The sequence below is a fragment of the Solea senegalensis genome, linkage group LG19, assembly GCF_019176455.1.
Source record: "Solea senegalensis isolate Sse05_10M linkage group LG19, IFAPA_SoseM_1, whole genome shotgun sequence".
NCBI classification, from domain to species: Eukaryota; Metazoa; Chordata; class Actinopteri; order Pleuronectiformes; family Soleidae; genus Solea; species Solea senegalensis.
In genome coordinates this window covers 20,065,587-20,084,731 of record NC_058038.1, presented here as the reverse complement: position 1 = coordinate 20,084,731, position 19,145 = coordinate 20,065,587, and the positions used below count along the sequence as shown (strand labels likewise).

Sequence of the window (19,145 nt, the reverse complement as noted above, 5' to 3'; positions counted from 1 at the left end):
AGTGGTTGGGCAAGTTGTCTTTCAACTGGAAGGTTGTGGGTGTATTTCCTGGCACGATTTTGTCGATGTTTTATTTGTTACAATGCTGTTATTTTTTTAGAGGCCTCACATCTCGGAAGTCTGTTTCAACTTCCAGCGTTCATCTTAACACACGTTGTAGGGCTCCGCCCCCTTTGTGACTCCACGCACACACAACAAACACATGGACCCCTCCACCCCCACAGACCGCACCCCCCCCATACACACACACACACATTTGCTTTGTTATTCAAACGAAGAAACGGTGTAAATTAATTTAAATCAAACTTTATTCACTTTGTAAAGATCTGCAATGAAGACAAACGATGAAATGAGGAAAAAAACATAAATAACAAAGAAGGGAAGGAGACACAGAGACAGGCTGAGGTAAAAGGCCTATTTACACACAAACACCCACACCAGTGACACATGGTGGGGTTTTAAATCAGAGCTAACACACCAGAGTCCGGACCAGAGTCCAGCTGAGCTGCTTTACATCCAGTTTAAGTGCTACAGTTAAAATACGACCAAAGCAAAATAAAGAAAAGGGTTTTCATGATATTCACGATCTAAACGTGACAAAAACAAACATAACTATGAGGAGAAGAAGATGATGATGATGATGATGATGATGCAGTTTTTGCTCAGTAGTCACTTTGTTTAAAAGCGTCACAGACGTTTGATAACGAGGAGAAACATAGAAAGAGGGAAGATTTGAGTCTGTGTAATTCACCGGTGACTGTCACCTTCATGTGGAGGCTGCATGCTGAGGGAGGAACAAACAACTAAATGTGATAAAATGTCAAATAGTGAGGAGACATGAAACTTATTCAGTGTGTGAATAGAAAACAAAGAGGAAACAGGAGGATCTTTTTTTCTTTTCTTCCCCTCCTTTGTTCAAACTTCCTTCCACCCTCCATTCTGTGTCGTGGTCGTCCTCCCTCTTGGTCGGCACTTCTCGCGTCTACTCGTTCTTCTTCTCCTTGTGTTTGAGCAGTTTGTTGATCTCCCTCTTGGCCATGGACGTGTATTTGCTGATGAGGCCGTGTTGGTTCAGGCCGGGCAGCAGCAGCAACACACTCACTGCAACACACACACACACACGGGAAGTCCTGCTGTTTACACACATCAGAATTCTCTTTTTTCCACTTGATTTATATTTTACTCACCTGTGTGCCGTTTATACACATGCTCACTTTTTATTAATATTGTTTCTTCATTTCTTGGGGCTTAATTTTTTTAATTTAACAAGATCATTTTCTCTAAAGATTTTTTTAGAATTAATGACGTTTTCTCAGATTTTTTCCCCCAGCTTTAAAATTGCTGACAAACGCATCGGTCAGTATCATTCAGCATCAATTATCGGTCCATATCAGTCAGCATCAAGTATCGGTCCATATCAGTCAGCATCAAGCATCAGTCAGCATCAAGTATCGGTCACCGTATCGGTTAGTATCAAGTATCGGTCTGTATCAGCCTGCGTCAAGCATCAGTCAGCATCAAGTATCGTCAATAGCAGTCAGCGTCAGTCAGTATCGACCCTAACCCATAGATATCAGTAGATAATTGAGTTTGTGTTACCAGCATCGTTCCGTCCCGAGGTTGAGCTCAGTTTTTCTAGATTAATGAGATCATTCCCCTCAAACTCCCTTCTTCATTTTTCCCTCCTTTGTTTGACAGAAGTGTTCCATAAATTGTGCAAAAACTAAAGGAAGAAAACGTCTGTCTGTCGACTCGCGTGGAGTTTTCATGGAACACAAATGAAAAGAGAGGCTACAGTCGGTGTGAAGGTGAAATGTACTCACCGATCAGGTAGGTGAGGAACAGGTTGTGGACCTGCTGTCCGATCCAGGCCACTGCCAACAGGCTGCTGATCACCGAGGCAAAGTACTGACACACACACACACACACACACACACACACGGTCACATGACATGCATCAAGACTTAAAGACCCCTTTCAATGTCACATCCATCACATTTAAGAGCTTACGCATAAAATATGCACAGAGGTCACTAGTTCTCACAATCAACTAGTCAACTTAATCCATGATTAGTTTCTACTTCAAAAGATACAAACATGTGTGTGATCACTTCAGGTTAATGAAAAAAAACAAGTTTCGTTGGTGAAATACTTCAAAATTACATACATATAGGGCCATTTTACAATGGCTGCAACTAACAATTGTTAAACCATTAAACTCAAAGTGTGATTGAATTGAAAGTGAACTTGTTTTTTAATAAACATACCATCTTGGGCTTCTCCTCCTTCAGGGCACAAAGACGCTTCCACCAGCCGACAACGCGGCGCTGGGTCTTCACCAGGTTTCCACAGATCTCATGGAAACGCTGCTGCTGCTCGGTGGTCCTACACAAAGACACACAGGCATCAGTTTCAGACAAAAACATTGTCTGCTGAGACGTTCCTGTTTTATATTTAATTATATTTAGGTCCTGTTCTGTTGCAGCCCAAGCCGAATGTCTATGGTAAAACAATAAGATAAAATTTAACAGCACCACGTGTGCGACTAATTTACTGTGAAACAAACACAACAGAAACATAGCAGTGTTTGTACACTGGCAGCCAACCTGGAATCCTAACTCCATAACTTCAACAACGGAGATGGAAATCCCAGAAATTCAGAGTTCCGACTAGAAATAGAACAACATCTATGACATTTCAGCTTCTTAAATGTGAATAACTCCTGGTTTCTTTACTCCACATAAACAAAGAAATCATTTTGGTTTGTGGACATTTGAGAACATCATCATTGTTTGACAAACACTGACCAACACTGTAAAAGTAATAGTTGCAGTTCTAGAGCGATGTTGGACTAAATCTGCAGGCTGAGCTTCACAACATCACTTAAGGAAGCACGATATTTATCAGACCGATAAAATATCAGCCGATTTGGGCTTTTCTATCGTTGAGATACCCAGGTTTTTGCAAGTTAATAGCACATTTGGAGCTACGTTACACCCCCCAAGCTGTCACTTCTTCACGGACGTGTCCCTCCCTGGACAAAAGTCCTCCACCTGCAAAAGTTTTCTAATTTTGAATTATAAGATTTCAGAAAAATCTCAAAGCTTTAATAATTCGGTAAATATTTGGTTGATGATTCACTTAGGGAATTGTTTGTGTTTTATTTATTTGATTACATTTTTGTAATTAAGGTTGACAGGTCAATGTTTGACTTAACTCCACAAATACCTTACTGTTATTGTTATTTACAGCAAATGACCACATATTTTTGTGTGAGGACATGAAAAAAATAAACATTTGAAGAGCCAAAACTCGTTATAGATAGGCCAGAGTTTTTCCACCACTGCATCGTGCACAAACTGCAGATTATATTAAATAGGAATTTATCCGTATCGGCCATGAGAAGCAGGAAATGATTGGTTATCGTATCGGTTGAGATTTTTCATATCGTGCATCACTATCATCAATATTGATCAGCATCAGAAGCTACGGTTTCCTGAGCTGTAACTAAAAACACAATGTTGACACGGTCAAAATGCTATAATGCTGTGAACTGCTGTGTTAAATGTGCAGTAGTGTGGGGGAGAAAGGACACAGTGACACACGGGTCATATAACAGGGCTTAAGGTGGCTGGTGGAGGGACAGGCGGTCACTCTATCCTGTCCTTGGTGTCTGGTTCTCAACACCATATGCACACAGTCCAGCCAGGCGCTGCACACAAGAGCTGTGTAAAGTCAAAGCAGCATGAAGTGGTCGGACACCTGAGAGCTCAGGTTTTAGCTCGTCATATTGAGGTCATCAAAAAGATGTCGCAACTTTCGCCACAGCAGACTCTTTGAATCCAGCATTTACGTTCTCATATGCCGACAACCAAGTCACAAAATAAGACGTTTGGACTTAGTGATGGAGGCAGCCATGGATCAACAACTCCTGTGTGACATTAAAATCACTGATTTTCTCTATGGACTTTGGTGTGGAGAGTGAGTGGTTTACAAACTCACAGGGAGATAAAGACGAGAACGTGTTCTGAAAACATCGAAGACTTGAAACACGAATTGACATAAACAGGTATTTAAATAAAATAAATAGCGTAAATAGATGAAATGCATATTGAGCAGGAGTGTCACATGACCTCTCACTCACATGCTCCCTGCCTCAAAGGTTAGTCGTGCATGGTTATGCTAAAAAGGAGAAAATCTTTGTAGTATTATTTGCATAGTTTACTTTTGACTGTTTTCCCCCCAGAGTTCAATGTTGCTACACTTTTACATGAACACTCAAGTTTAAAGAAAATAAGCGTTGTTTTCCTGCAACGATGACTTAAATTAATTATTGTTATCAAAATATCAAAAATATTGATATTTTTTCCCCATATCGCTCCAGCCCTAATTGAGAATACACAAAGAACACATACTACAATTAACAAATATTATTTATATTATTCCATTACTTGCTTGGTCCCTAAAATCAGAAAATATCGATCAGTGTTTGTCAAACCTGGAAATGACGACGTTCTCAAATGTCTTATTTTTGCCCATAAAATGATTTGAGTTTTTCTTTGTTATATGGAGCAAAGGAACCAAGAAATATTGATAAACTGATAAACATAAATTCATAAACTCATCCGGTCTCTCACCACTTATTGGAGCCAAAGACTCGGGGAGCGAGGGTTGGAACCAGGTAGTCAGACAAGCACAGCAACATGACAGAGCAGGAGATCCCAGTCAGCACTGAAGGGTCCAGGTAGTAAATCAGCCTGCAGGTGAACGACAAAGCAGTCAGACATTAGACGGTTAGAAACCGGTTTGACTCCAGCGGGCGCTCGGATAAAGAAACACCACTGAGAGACTTGTGCATATGTAAATGAATGTACGTTTTTAACAAAAAAAAAAAAAAACTTGTTTTATATTAAAAAGATACTCACAACCTAAACTGTGGTGCATCTATTGTGATGACATTTATACCGGGGTCTTTGAACACAGAGACTCTCTGCAGCTAGTCTAGTAAACTCGGTGAACAGCGTTGTTACCTTGGTTATTCGATGTCAGCTCTATTCAGCAACACGGCAAAGTATATCGGGCTACTTTCAAATATCTGACCCAAGTTGAGAGTTACAATTTAGGCCAACGTAAAGAAGCTTTAGTCATAAATGGAAAAACAAAGAGGATGGGTATGTACACTGAGGAAAATGTGTGCTATGCCGACCATGTACCCAGCTGAATCTAATAACCCCTGCGAAACAGCACACGGAGGTAAAAATGAACTCACAGGAAGAGCACAGTGGTGACGCCCATCAGAGCTCCGGGGAACCAGGGCTTCTCCCAGCGCACGACGCGGTCACCAGCCAGGATCACTTCACCCCAGCCCTGCAGCTGCTCCTCCAGCAGAGCCGTTTCCCGAGCCTCAACACAATTCAACACAGTGTATTCAGCCATAAAGTGCAGAGCATGTTGACGCTCCATGTGATGTTAAATCCACAAATCAATGACATTTCAGTTTGTGTCATAAAAGAGCAAATAAAGGAGAAAATGGTCACATAAAAGGACATGTTCTTATTTTAAGTCAGAATCAGAAACAGTGGGTGATGCAATTAATAATATTTGACTATTACAGCCCTTAAATGGAAAATGTTCTGACTAAATTTGACTAAAACATCTCGGATGACTAAAAGTAAAATGGTATTTTAGTCATAAGACTATAACTAAATCAAAATGAACACTGGTTCTAACATGTGATAACAGTCAGGCACTGATAGAGCAAACACATCAACATGAGGTGATAGAAGTTTTACCATGATCGAGAAAATTGTGAATAGAGAAAACTCGTGAGAGCTGAAAACACTGTCGAGCTCGTCAATAAACATGCGGCGGTGTCTCATTTACATTAAAAGATGTAAGTGGGAATGACCTCACTTTCGAGTTGACCATAGTCCTTTGAAGTTGGGGGAAAAAAAAGCCTCTCAGGCTAGCCATAGCTAGCAATGCTCCGTGTTATTTTACTCAACGTGTAACTAACGGTGAAAGTAGTGGCGTTGGCACGAGCTGCAGTCGTCTTGGGATTTCATTTTGGGGTTGAATTTCCTCTTCCTTTAACAGCAACATGATAATGTTAGAAATCACACTTGCTTGTTGCTTGAAACAACCGTCAGAGGAAATGTTCAAATCTTTCAGCGCCGGTGATAGTAATTAAACTTAATTTTGACTTCAATTTGTTCATTACCAAGAGTCTCATTAGGTTATTTTAGTGGCACGGAGGTAGTTGTATTTTGCAGTATTGGCATTGTTCATTGGATATTCAGCGCGGACAGAACAGTTAACATACGTTGCCTTTCATGTCCACTAACTAGTGACAGAGGACAAAAATTGAACTTCCTAAATGTCATATAAAAACATTAATCCAACTAAAACTACAACTAAAATCCAGCTAGTCTTAGTCAGATTTACATACCTACATAATCCGATTAGTCCTGCATGTATACAGTTATGCTTCTTTTCCAGTACATAGTCCCGCCCCCGCCACAGCTCTCCACTAGACGGTTTCCATTACTATAGCTTCTCCTCAACGTGGGCGGGGTCATCAAAGCACGGCTGCATGAAACTGGTGACGTGGTTTTCTACGCGCCACAAACTAGGGACTTGTAAAGCAGTTGTTTTGGGTGTAACTGAATCATTAGACTCAGTAGATTCTAGGATTTGTTCACAGAATGACTCAGTACTTCCTGCGTGACCGGAGCACAGAATCTGCCTGACAGTCACTGATTTTCTTTTCCTTTGCTAAATGTTGCAGAATAATGCATGGTATCATGATTTGTAGGTATTTTTAAGTTTTTTTTTAACTTGCCTTTGATTTTTGTCTAACATCGCGCTCATGACTCTTTAGTGACGATACTCTCTGACAAATCAGTGGCCTTCAGTCTGTTGACGTCACAGTTTAGTATCGGAGAACCTCATCAGAGCAGAAACTAAAAAAACACCAGGAACCAGGTTCAATGACTAATGGAAAGGCAAAATAGCCGTGCTATGACAAATCGTTATTAGTTAGAACTTGGTGTTCTGTGTGCGCACCAAAATGTCCTCCCCAGTCTTTGACCGAGACGTAGAAGACAAATCTCCATCTAATTCACTTCTAAATCACTGTTAACTAACAGTTTTAAGTTTAATTTGCAGATTTTTCCAGACACTAATGTAAACCTTAATATAGAAATTGTCAGATTATTTATTATATAAAGGATGATGATGACCGCCGGTTGGAGGGGCCCCCTGTGAAGGTTTGCCTCGGGCCTCATGAGACTGTAGAACCGTCTCTGACTGGTCCACGGGCGAACGTCTAATGAGCTAACGTGCTCGCTACCAAGCTAAGCTAGCTGCTAACAAACGCAGCAGTTTTTAGTGACGCACTGTCACCGAAAATCGTCCGAAATCACAGAGTCGTTGTTTATGTTGTCGCTGTTGTTCTTCACTCGACATGAAAAATCCATCTTTCTTCTCTAAACACCAGCGGCTGCGTGGACGCCACCGGAGCAGCACACTAAGCTAGCGCTAAAGCGGCTGTCAATACTCACGAGCAGGTTTGCGCTTTTGTTGTCGCCTTCAGCCATGGTTCACGAAGCAGCGTGGGTTTGACTTCCACCCGTGGATTCTTCTTTAAATGTTTGTTTTATAAAGATAGAGCAGCAGGAGCCCGGACACTCGCTTCCTCGTCGGCGCTTCAGCTGTCACTGTAACGGTCAAGCTCTGGCAGGAAGTTTTTTATCTGAAAATCTGCGTCAAAAAAAGAGGAGCCTATGACTTCTGGGAAATGTAGTGTTACATCAGCCGCATGTAAAAATATTCCAGATACATCATCATCAGTATTATTATTATTACAGAAGCAGGTTCTCCGTCAATGTTGATGAATGATTTTTGAAACAGAACTGTCTCGCCTACAGGAATGGAAATGAAAGACGGGTAATACCTCAAAGGGAGATCATAAAATGATGAAAGGACACGCCACCGCATCATGACTCAGCACTTCTGGTGTCGAGGGACGGGAAAGGAAGGGCCTGTCCTGTACGGATACCAACTTCCATAAAGTGTCATAGAAGAAAGGAAGATTTTTTTCATTTTTTTCATTTTTTTCATTGCACTGATATTTTATGTATGTATGTATAAAGCCATTGTCTAAAGACAAAAACACAAAGACATGGACGAAAGCATTGGATAACTAACTCATGTTTCTCATGAATTGTTCCATAAAAAATGCACATCCACCAAAACTCTCCTGTGCTCAGCTGTTACCTAACAATAGAATGCATGAAATAAGTGGGGGGAAAAGGTCAAATAACTGATAAACTGTAAAATATGTTATCCCTTTTTCATGCATATTGTTAAACATTTATGCCAGGTTGTGCATATTTTTTATGTATGTTTTTGTTATTTTGTGTCTATTGTATTGTAAACAACATTAAATAAAATACTCACTCTAACACCTCACCTTATGCACAAAAATTGAAACCTGATCAAATACAGACCATAATACCAGCTCTTCTTCTTCTGATTTTATTTCTAGAAACGAGTAACAAAGAGAGTTAGAGGAAATGTATTTGAGTAAACGTACATATAAATAACAAAGTAAAGTACAGATACGTAAGTTTTGTTCTTTGTTACATTACTTTACTGACTTTCCTTGAACGCGTCTCAGCGTCGGCGCGCGTCCTGTGCGTATGACGTCACTTGGTTTTTCGTCTCGTTCTTCCTTCCTCTCGGCGGAGCTCACGTCTTGCTAGCTGAAAGCTAACTGCTCACATTATTTCTGTCATCGTCGCGTTTGTTGAGACGCAGTTGTTACAGTGCGGTCTGTTCAAGCTGCGGATTCTACAAGAGATTTATCAAGAGAGGAGAAACAGTCCCGCCGCCACCGTTTCCTCCGCTGCCGGAGGTGAAACACTGGTACGTAATGAAGACGTTAGCCTGTTAGCCTGTTAGCCTGTTAGCTGATGGTTGGGCCTAAGAAATAAAAACGGAACGTTTCATCAAATGTATTCGTCATATAAGCGTTCGTGTGGATGCACAGAAGTTAATGTCACGTCTACTATGTGTTTATTGCACTGTTTTCCTCCATGTTAGTCCTCAGTAAGTTGAGTGTGTACGTCACGCACGCAGCTACAGGCCTCTTCTGACTGGCGCACGTGTTTTTTCTCTTATTTCAATAAAATCTTAAGACTTGATATCAGTAAAAAATGAGGTGTTTTTTTGCGTCACAGAGATGCCCACATTGTTATAACTTAACAATTTAAGAAAAGTAGCCCATCTGCGGTAAGTGGTGAGGTCTGATTTTACTTGCAAAATGCTATATTAATAAAGGTAATTATTTTATATATTATAAGCGTGGATGGCAAAGTAAAAAATGTAAATAAGTAAAATTACCACCAAAAATATTAATGAGGACAATGTATAGTTTTCGGGAGTGGGTGCATGCAATGGGAACCAATATTTATGAAGTAGTTTTAAGAGTGTTGTAAATTACTTACAATTTTTAATACAGTTACTCAATACGTTTTTATAAAAACCTCTTTAAGGTCAGTGGTTTGTTAACAGAATGATTTGACAACCGTGGTAGTAATTTTCAGGCACCTTATGCTTGTGAACGCGATAATGTTGCTGTTAACAAAGTAAGAGTTCACACATTAATAGGGTTCTCAAGGTGACTACCTTTTTAAATATCATGGCAACAAACAGCTTCATGGTTTGAAAGTTATGGTGTATGACTGGACAATAATTACCTAACAGTATCTTGTTTTCACTACCATTATAACAAATATGGATGCACAATGTTGGACTTTGTGCAGATATTAGAAAAGGCCTGATATATATATATATATATATATATATATATATATATATATATATATATATACATATATATACATATCTATATATGTATGTATGTGTATATATATGTATGTATATATATGTGTAATATATATATATATATATATATATATATATATATGTGTGTGTGTGTGTGTGTGTGTGTTTTATTCATTAATCATCTCAGGGGATACGTTTTAAAGCCAACAACTGCTGATACCGATATCGTCTCGATAATATCGGACATCCCTAAAACATTTGTTCATATTTATATGTTAGGTGTTTTCTGACATTTTTTGTGCATTTCCTCAGAGTTGATGTCTGTAAATGCTGTGAGTTTCATTATTGTAGTCCTCTGTTTTGTTTCTATAGAGCCATGTACAATGGGATTGGCCTGACGACACCGCGGGGCAGTGGCACCAATGGCTACGTGCAGCGCAACCTGTCGAGCCTGCGGGTGAAGCGACCGCGGGACGAGCGTGGTGGTGAGCGCGATGAGAAGGACCGGGAGAGGCTGGAGAGTCAGCTCAACAGGCAGCCCAACGCTGACATCCTGGAGCACCAGCGCAAGAGGCAGCTGGAGGTTAAATGTGCCGAGCTGCAGGACATGATGGAGGAGCAAGGGTGAGGAAGAAAAACATGTTTTGATCAGTAATTATTTCATTTAAATTTTTTACTATGATTAAATCCAGTTCTCTGATTTTACCGGTTTCTTATATGTGCATATTTATGTTTCTACCTTTTTTTTTATTATTATTATTCTCCAAACTTTGACTTTGTCTCTGTGCTTTCCATCCAAAAAGCTCTTCTAAGTACACAGAATTGCAAAGTATAATAGTCAGATGTGAATTCAGGTTATGCAGAGTGAACCTGGGTCTTAAACCTGGGTCGCTAAAAAGGTGTGCGCTGTCGAGTCAATTGAGCACCAGTAAATGCTGATGAAACACATTTCAACATGACTCTAATATGCTTTGTGATTAGAGTAAAGTGAGCTGTAAGTAGATCTATGACTCACTGTCCTCTGTACGTTGTCAAATCATCTTTGCTCAGGTATTCTGCTGAGGAGATTGAGGAGAAGGTGAGCAGCTTCCGCATGATGCTGCAGGAGAAGCAGGAGCCGGCTCCGCCCACTTCTGACAGACCAACGTAAGACTGGCACTTTTATCGTAAATCGATTATACTCTTGCACAAACACGCGGACCTTTGAGACAATGCTTGACAGTGTTGGTGACAGAAAGCTGGGTGGCTTGTGAATCCTAGGGTGACAGAGACTCATGCACTGGCCGCAGCTAACCAGCAGAAGAACGACCGTCTGCGTGCAGCGTTTGGAATCGCCAGCGACTACGTGGATGGATCGTCCTTTCATGCTGACCGCAAGGACAAAGAGAAGGAGAAGCGGGAGCAGGAGCGGCTGGAGAGGGAACGGCTGCAGCAACAGAAGTATACGTGAGTAAGACGTCGTTAGTGACGGGACAACGTGCGTGCTAAGAAGCACTTACACTGAAGCATGAATATTTCACGAGTGACTTGAAAATCCTGTCTTAATTCACCAATAGGGAGTTCCATCTTACCTCATGACATATTATGATCTTATTAAATGAATTATTTTCCTCAGGTTGGTGGTAGATTCGGATGATTCAGATGCTCCTCCCAAAAAGCGCGGTCGGAAGAAGAAAAAGAAAAACAAGAGCAGAGACAGGTGAGATAATGGAAGGTCCTGACCTCGACGAGTAGGCCAGATCCTTTTGTTCTTTCATAATTCTTTTGTTCTGTCTTCCAGCAGCTCAGAGAGTCTGTCCCCATCGCCTCGCAGAGAGAAGAAGAAATCCAAAAAAAAGAAAAAGAAATGGTATTTAACCATCGGAACCTTTTATGATTATTTCACAGAATGATTCTGTGAATGTTAACAGGACAATTTATCTTTCAGTGAGGCATCTGAAGAGAGTGGAGAAGAAGACGATGAGAGGTAGGCGCTTTAAGTTGCCTTAACTCTTCTGCCTCTGCAGACTCATTGCTTTGTTCCAGTTTCCAGCTGCAGGTTATATTTCCTGGAATTAAAAGTGAATTCAGGCCTCGCTCACACCTGCTATTAACGTTATTAACCACGCTGAGCCGATCACAGTATGACCGTTCACACCTTACATCAGGACAGATCCGGGATGTGTCTCACTGACGTCATGACATGAAAGTTAATGGGTTTATTCCAGCAAATTAAAAGACAAGCATGAGGGAAAATATAATAAAGGCCAGAATAGTACATAAAATAAAGAAACATCAGCTATTTGATACATCAGTTGGAAGTTTGTTTCAATCAACGACACATTTCCACCTCGTCACATGTTTGAAAAGGAGCCAAACACAAAATGAAACAAACATAAGAACTCCATACTTGTCTGAAAGTGTGAAAAAAAAGTGCAGCTGCATTTTTAAAAAGTGGTTTAGTAATGACTAACCCTGAATTTAGTCAAGATCCACCCAGATTACATAGGATTGATGTTAATACCAGATCATGGTTTGTAGTCTGAGAACTGTAGCTTCATATGTTTCTGATGAAATGAAGGTCATAATTACTGATCGCACGGGTTCATGTGCAGCTGTAACCTTTCTTTAATTCTCACCCTCTCAAAGTTCCTCGGATGAAAAACAGAAGGAGTTGAAGAAGAAAAGGAAAAAGAGCGAAAGTTCAAGTCCTCCCAAAACAAAGCTGGTGCGACGCAGCAGCGTCTCGTCCCGATCCTCTCACAGGTACGACGTCGAGTCACCGGTGTAACTTCAGATGTGATGTAAAGCACATTTATTCATGTATATGTGGCCCAGGGGAAACCTGGACTGGGATTAGAACTGGCAGGACCTAATTCAATCAAAATAAATTATTTTCCACATACGTAACAGTTGTTTCCCGCTGTGATGTTAACAGCCCATCTCCAGCTGCTGTGAGGTCACGTCAACAGGACCAAACGGCAAGGAAAGACGATGAAAGGAAGGAAAAATCACCGGAGAGGAGGAGACGAGGTTACGAGGAGCAAGTGCCACGGCGTCAGGGAGGTGAAGCGGTAAGACATGCTGACATTTCACTTCATCTGGATGTATATTGTGCTTATTGTGAACATAAAGTTACACTAGCAAATTATTTTTTCTCTACTAGAAGAGGTCGAATCTTGAGAGAGGGACAGAACGACAGAGTGAGATGGAGAAGAAGAGACATGACTCCGCATCCCCTTCTCCACCACCACCACCACCGATCGACAAAAGCTGGGAAAAGGAGAAAGGGAGGAGATCCAGAAGCAGAGACCTGCAGAAACGGAGGCGTTCGAGGAGCGTGGAAAAAAATGAGAGGGAAAAAGGAAGGCGCTCCAGAAGCAGAGAGATGGACAGGGGGCGGCGTTCAAGGAGCAGAGAAAACAAGAGGGACAAAGAGCACCGTTCCAGAAGCAGAGACGCTGCGGAGAAAGAGCGGAGTCCTAGAAGCAGAGACGTGGACAAAGGACAGCGTTCCAGAAGCAGAGATGCTGAGAGAGGCCGTAGTCTTAGAAGCAGAGACATGGAGAGGGGGCGGAGTCCTAAAGGCAGAGATGTGGATCGAGGACGACGTTCAAGAAGCAGAGACGCGCAGCGAGGACGACGTTCTAGAAGCAGAGATGTGGAGCGAGGACGACGTTCTAGAAGCAGAGACGTGGAGCGAGGACGACGTTCTCGAAGCAGAGACGTGCAGCGAGGACGTCGTTCTAGAAGCAGAGACTTGGAGCGAGGACGACGTTCTAGAAGCAGAGACTTGGAGCGAGGACGACGTTCTCAAAGCAGAGATTCTGAGAAAGGACAGAGTCCTAGAAGCAGAGACATGCAGAGAGGGCGGCGTTCCAGAAGCAGAGATAAGGGGGACAAAGTAAAAGAGTGTGTCCCTCAGAGAACCAGAGACGACTCGTCCTCATCCCCTTCTCCTCCACCTAAACAAGAGACAAGGAAGGAGAGAGGCAGAGATGCTGAGCGAGAAAAAGACAAGATTAAACCAGACCAAAAGCCAAGACATGGCTCTTCATCCCCTTCACCTTCTCCTGAAAAGGAGAGGAGTGGAGAGAGGGAACGCAGAACTGAGGCGAAGCTTCATTCAAGTGTGCCAAATGAAAAGGACAACAGAAAAGACACGGGGAAGAGACAAGAGATGGAGGTGTCTCTTCACCAACAGAGAAGCAACAGAAAGGACGTTCATCCATCTCGCGATTCCCACTCACCGGCCCCTCGGTCGCCCGTCACCAGTGGAGGACAACGAGACCGAGAGAACGAGAGAAGAGAAAAGGAAAAAACAGAGGGTGTTAAGGAGAGGGACAGGCACCGAGAGCGAGGTCAGGACCGAGAGCGAGGTCAGGACCGAGAGCGAGGTCAGGACCGAGAGCGAGGTCAGGACCGAGAGCGAGGTCAGGAGAGCAGCAGGAAGAGAGATGAGGCTGTCCCATCATCTGCAGAAAGTAGACGAGATGGTTCCAGACCAGCAGCTAAAAGACCAGACGTGAAAGACGGGGAGGAGAAGACGAGGAGCCCACAGAGGAAGGACAAACGTGATGAGAGAGTGAAACCGGCTGAGAAGAGGAAGGAGAGCAGTAGCAGCAGCAGCAGCAGCAGCAGCGGTAGTGGTAGCAGCAGCAGCGACAGTGACAGTGACAGCTCCTCTTCATCATCTTCATCCTCATCATCCTCTTCATCCTCATCCTCTGAAGATGAAGGTAAAGCCGCGAAGGTTGGCTCAGCAGGTGGGGAAAACAAAAACCCCTCGACCAGCGCACCAGCTGCCATCGGTGCTGCCGTCCATCGATATTTAGTCAACGGACGAAAGGAAAGCTCGGCCTCTGCCTCTGAGGGGGACACACTCAAACCCCGGACGGACAGAGGAGACGGAGCAGACAAACGTGACAGGGAAAGACCTCCTCACAGATCTCCTGTGGACAATTACCCGCCCCGCACCAAGGGTCAGGAGCGATACAGCCCCACACAGATGGACAGCCCGAGTCCACCTCCGTCGCCAGCCGACAGAGGCAGCAACAGGCCTGAGGCCGGAGCAGACAAAACAAGGTCAGGAGACACGGGGAGGGACAAAGACACTGCCAGGAGGCCTGCGAGACCTACTCCCTCCACCAGGAGGTCACGGTCTCCGCCCCACAAAGCCACTGCCACCTCCCCAGCCCGTCGCACTCCACCGAGACAGTACCTGGAGGCCCCGCCCCGCTCCAGGAGAGTGTCTCCTCCTGCGGCTCGGTCTGAGCGCGACAGAGACAGGCAGAGGGACAGAGACAGAGACAGAGACAGGGAGAAGGACAGAGAACGTGTGCGAGCTGCCAGAAGGAGCAGATCCAGAAGCCCACGGAGACGCTCCAGGTCCAGAAGCCCCAGGAGGCAAAGCCCCCCCAGCAGGTAGGAGAAAAACTTTCAGACTAGGGCTGTGTGCCGTGGCTTAAAGATGAAACGCCAAACTCTTTTTTAAAAAACCAACACAAAAATATGAACCAATAGTCAAAAAATCAAATACTCATCACTGCACGGCTGAGTGAAACTGCGGCGACACACACACACACACACACGTGTGCCTAGTGACTTTACACCAGACTTCTGTAGTTGTTGGAGATTAACCCACGTTTTTAGGATTTTTAAGTAGTTTTAAGTGATCTACAGTTTGGTGCTGTTCGGCTTGATTTCTGTGTGGGACGTCTCTTCCTGTGATGGGACTCTGGCCTGTCAGCGGCCGGTAATCTGACCAATCATCTTATTGGTCTAGCTCCCTCCCCTTGTTTTGTCCCGTTCATTCGTTCTTTTTCTTTTTTGTGTTTTCTGTTTCCATGGTTTCTCGCGCTGGTTGGTTGCACTGCCTGCACGCAGCCAATGGGCGTGTTATACGTCATCACGTAGCATCACGACAGTGTTCATTATGTAGTCAGTACTGCCCAGGGAGTGAGAACAATAGAGCGACTCTGACTGACATGATTGCCTCATGCATCACCAGCCAAACTGGCTAGTAAGTTTTTATTAACGACCACTAAAAATGATTTTGGCGGGTGTTAATTTAGAACCCTGATTATCACCAGTGTGTAGAAGCTTGTGTTATTTGCCAATTAAATAATGATAATAAAATATTGATATGCACTGTATTTACATTTATTCAATTCATCTTTCCTTGATATCGTTTGAATCTTCTCCACACAAATGTCTGTGAGTCTGTGTGTTTTTGTAATAGCCACATGTAACAGTTTGAAATTTTACTCGACCAGGTCCCGCCGCTCTCCATCTCCTCCGCGGCGGCGGCGGAGAAGTCGCTCCATCTCCCGTGAAAGAGGGAGAGAACGTGAGGCAACCAAACAGAGGGAGGCACAACAAGAGCGAGGGAGGGAGAAGGTGCATCAGCAGCCTCAGGATGATCCTCAGCCTGGCAGGTCATCGTCCTCCTCATCATCAGCCTCCTCCTCCTCTTCCTCCAGCTCCTCCTCTTCATCCTTGCCTTCACCCCCATGCAAAAGTAAAGACACACAGACGGAGAGGAGAAGAGAGCGAGAGGACGGAGGGCAGAAAAGTCTCTCCTCCTCCTCCTCACACCGTCCCTCCACAGCCTCGTCCCATGTTCCACCGCCAGGAAGACGAGGCTCACCGCCAGACTCCAGGCGCGCTGACGCGGCGTCCAGAGGGTCGCTGCCCCGCGGCCGACCGGACGTCGAGCAGCCGCAGCCACCGCGAGCTCCAAACAGGAAGCCGTCGCCGCCGGCAGCTGCTCGACCGTCAGACCAGACGGTCAGAAACGAGAGAAGTGTGAACGGCAAGGAGGCAAATAAGAAAGTGAGCAGGAGCAGCAGCTCCAGCTCCTCCTCGTCCTCTTCGTCCTCCTCCTCTTCCTCCTCTTCATCCTCCTCTTCCGACAGTTCTGACTCTGAGGGCAAGGAGCAAGGAAAACAGTAAGTCACACTTTTCACTGTTATTTTTCTAATGGACCAAGTGTCCACTGACATTCCCAGGAACGTGTTTACTCAGGAAGAGAATTCCTGCTCATCTGTGCACTTTGCATTTCCACCGCACCTCAAAGGAAGCTACACGGTTGCCGAGTACACATGGTTTGTTCTTGTAGTACCGGAGTACGGAGCGTTTATCGGAGCGGCTGTCAGACCCACTTCTCGTAGTCCTGTTTACGTTTCTTTAGCTTTTCCCACACTTGTCTCTGTCTGTTATTCAGGTTTAAATTGGTCGTTTGGCTGATTCTCCTCGGTAAATAGGCACAAAAGAGCACTCTCTTGCCCCATAGTTTTAAATGACCGATGAGCTCTTTCTTAATCCTTTTAAAGGTTGGTTGGAGCCTCACTGGTTTATAGAAGGCATGACACCACCACACAGTCCTCCAACATTTATGGAAGTCCCCGGTCATGAGGAGGTTCTTCTTCTTTCCCACAAGTTTTTCAAAACCTAAACGAGAAAAGTTCCTGTGGTGGAAAAAGGAAAAATTTTCCCCCAAATAAATCTAAGGTCAAGTGCTTCACAGTGCCCCCTGCTGGGTCATGTTGTAATTATTCAGATGGTCTGATGCTCTTCTAGGCTGACGATCAACTTGAAATGGCTTTTTAAGGTTTGAATTTGAACATATATCAGAATGTTTGGAGTAATGGTTCGGTCCGTAAAACGTCAGACAATATCCATCAATGTTTGTCAAACCTGGACGTGATGACGACCTCAAATGTCTTTGTTTTGTCATCCGTTTGAATGATTTTCTTTGTTTTATGGAGCAAAGAAACCCGAAAATATTCACATTCAAGAAGCTGAAAAAACACCCAAACTATTCATCGATTATCAAAACAGCCGACAATGAATTTAGCAATTGATGAATAATGTAATAATGGTTTCAGTGTTGCATAGTAATGCGGTTTCTCTTTGAACAGGAAGACAACCAAAACCCAGAATAGCTCTTCATCGTCTGAAAATGAAAAGGAAACAAAGAACAAGAGGTAAGAAGAGAAACTATTGATGCTTTAATGGATAGATGAAGACGTGCTGAAGTAAACGGATTTATTTCAAAGCAGAAAGCGACACTCGTCATTTCTGTAGCAACAGAACGAGAGCTTTAACTCGCCACGTCACACTGCAGCAGACGGGGCAGTGCTGTGCTCACCTTGTGTCGTTGTTTTCACAGCGCTGTGCGACCTCAGAGGGTTCCGGCTGATTCACTACGAGATTCTCGCTCGCTCAGTTACTCTCCTCCCAGACACACGAGAGCAGCGCCACAGTCGCCCAACCACAGGTCTGTTCCTCTTTCTTCTTCTCGTTGATGTGCGTTTGTATGAGGCCCTGCCGTGTCATCTCTGGCGCCCCTGAGGGGGAATTGAACCCTAGATTGTCACTGACCTCAGAAAAGAGAAAAACATGCTTCCACCCTCAGTGAGAAACATGTCGTAGATCAGGATGAAAGCTGTCACTTATACGAGACTTGATTTCTGTCTTTCTCTCTCTGTCTGTCTGTCTGTCTCCTGCCAGCAGCAGCAGACGGTCACCGAGCCGCTCATCGAGCAGCAGACGGAGGAAATGAGCGCCGCCCTCTGCTCTGTGATGGTTTCTGGACTTCACACACGACCGAGACGCCACACACTCATCTCCTGCAGGTGTGTGTGTGTGTGTGTGTGTGTGTGTGTGTGTGTGTGAGGAGTAAAGGGTGTTCACACACATGAAAGGAGCCGAGTAAGCGTAACGCTGTTCCCCTCTCCGTGTCCTGTCGACTGTGTTCTTACCTGTAGATATGATCTGTCTGTATTTTGGTTATTAACATGTAATGGATGCTGTTTAATGTGAGCAGGAACTGAAGTGTGGTTAATTTCTTTGTTGAAAACGATTAATAATAACAATTAAAGGCAGTTGTGCATTTTATCTGTGTGAAGTTTGCTTACTCGCTGTGCTCCACCTCAGACATTCATGTAAATGATGGTATTTTCTTGATTCATCAATTTGTTGTTTGGTTCATAAAATGTTGTAAATATATTGATCAGTGTTTGTCAAACTCTGGAAATGATGTTTCTCAAATGTCTTGTTTTTGTCCATGAACTTAAAAATGATTTTTGTGCTATGGAGCAAAGAAAGAATTTAAGAAGCTGAAAAATGACAAAGTAGAAAATATTCACATTTAAGAAGCTGAAAAATGACAAACTGCTTTTTATTAAAACAAACCAGTTTCAATGAGTTTCTTGAAATTATGAATTATATATTTGAGTAGTCCAAACAGGTTATGACTATTCTCATTATCCATTAATCTGTCGTGATTTTTTCTTTTAATTCATTTGTTGGTA

General features: G+C 43.4%; 2 protein-coding genes across 5 annotated transcripts; one reads left to right on the top strand and one right to left on the bottom strand.

The window, feature by feature from the left end:
• Positions 1 to 290: 290 nt before the first annotated feature.
• arl6ip1 (ADP-ribosylation factor-like 6 interacting protein 1) lies at positions 291 to 7,726 on the bottom strand. Its single transcript, XM_044051625.1, has 6 exons — positions 7,563 to 7,726; positions 5,270 to 5,403; positions 4,638 to 4,757; positions 2,268 to 2,385; positions 1,824 to 1,908; positions 291 to 1,101 (listed from the first exon to the last, which is right to left on the bottom strand). Exons 1-6 carry the CDS (start codon positions 7,596 to 7,598, stop codon positions 983 to 985), a joined length of 612 nt encoding a protein of 203 aa, XP_043907560.1. The 5' UTR covers positions 7,599 to 7,726; the 3' UTR covers positions 291 to 982.
• Positions 7,727 to 8,691: 965 nt separating this feature from the next.
• On the top strand, positions 8,692 to 18,729 carry srrm2 (serine/arginine repetitive matrix 2). 4 transcript variants are annotated; one of them, XM_044051020.1, is made up of 14 exons: positions 8,692 to 8,928; positions 10,222 to 10,473; positions 10,900 to 10,995; positions 11,110 to 11,295; positions 11,465 to 11,548; positions 11,633 to 11,698; positions 11,777 to 11,815; positions 12,478 to 12,594; positions 12,767 to 12,902; positions 12,995 to 15,252; positions 16,104 to 16,778; positions 17,751 to 17,816; positions 18,002 to 18,109; positions 18,343 to 18,729. In XM_044051020.1, exons 2-14 carry the CDS (start codon positions 10,226 to 10,228, stop codon positions 18,392 to 18,394), a joined length of 4,131 nt encoding a protein of 1,376 aa, XP_043906955.1. In that variant the 5' UTR covers positions 8,692 to 8,928; positions 10,222 to 10,225; the 3' UTR covers positions 18,395 to 18,729. The 4 variants fall into 4 exon arrangements, with proteins under 4 accessions (XP_043906955.1, XP_043906957.1, XP_043906956.1 ...); XM_044051022.1 differs by having other exon boundaries at positions 11,630 to 11,698; positions 12,998 to 15,252; XM_044051021.1 differs by having other exon boundaries at positions 11,630 to 11,698; positions 18,346 to 18,729.
• Positions 18,730 to 19,145: the final 416 nt, after the last annotated feature.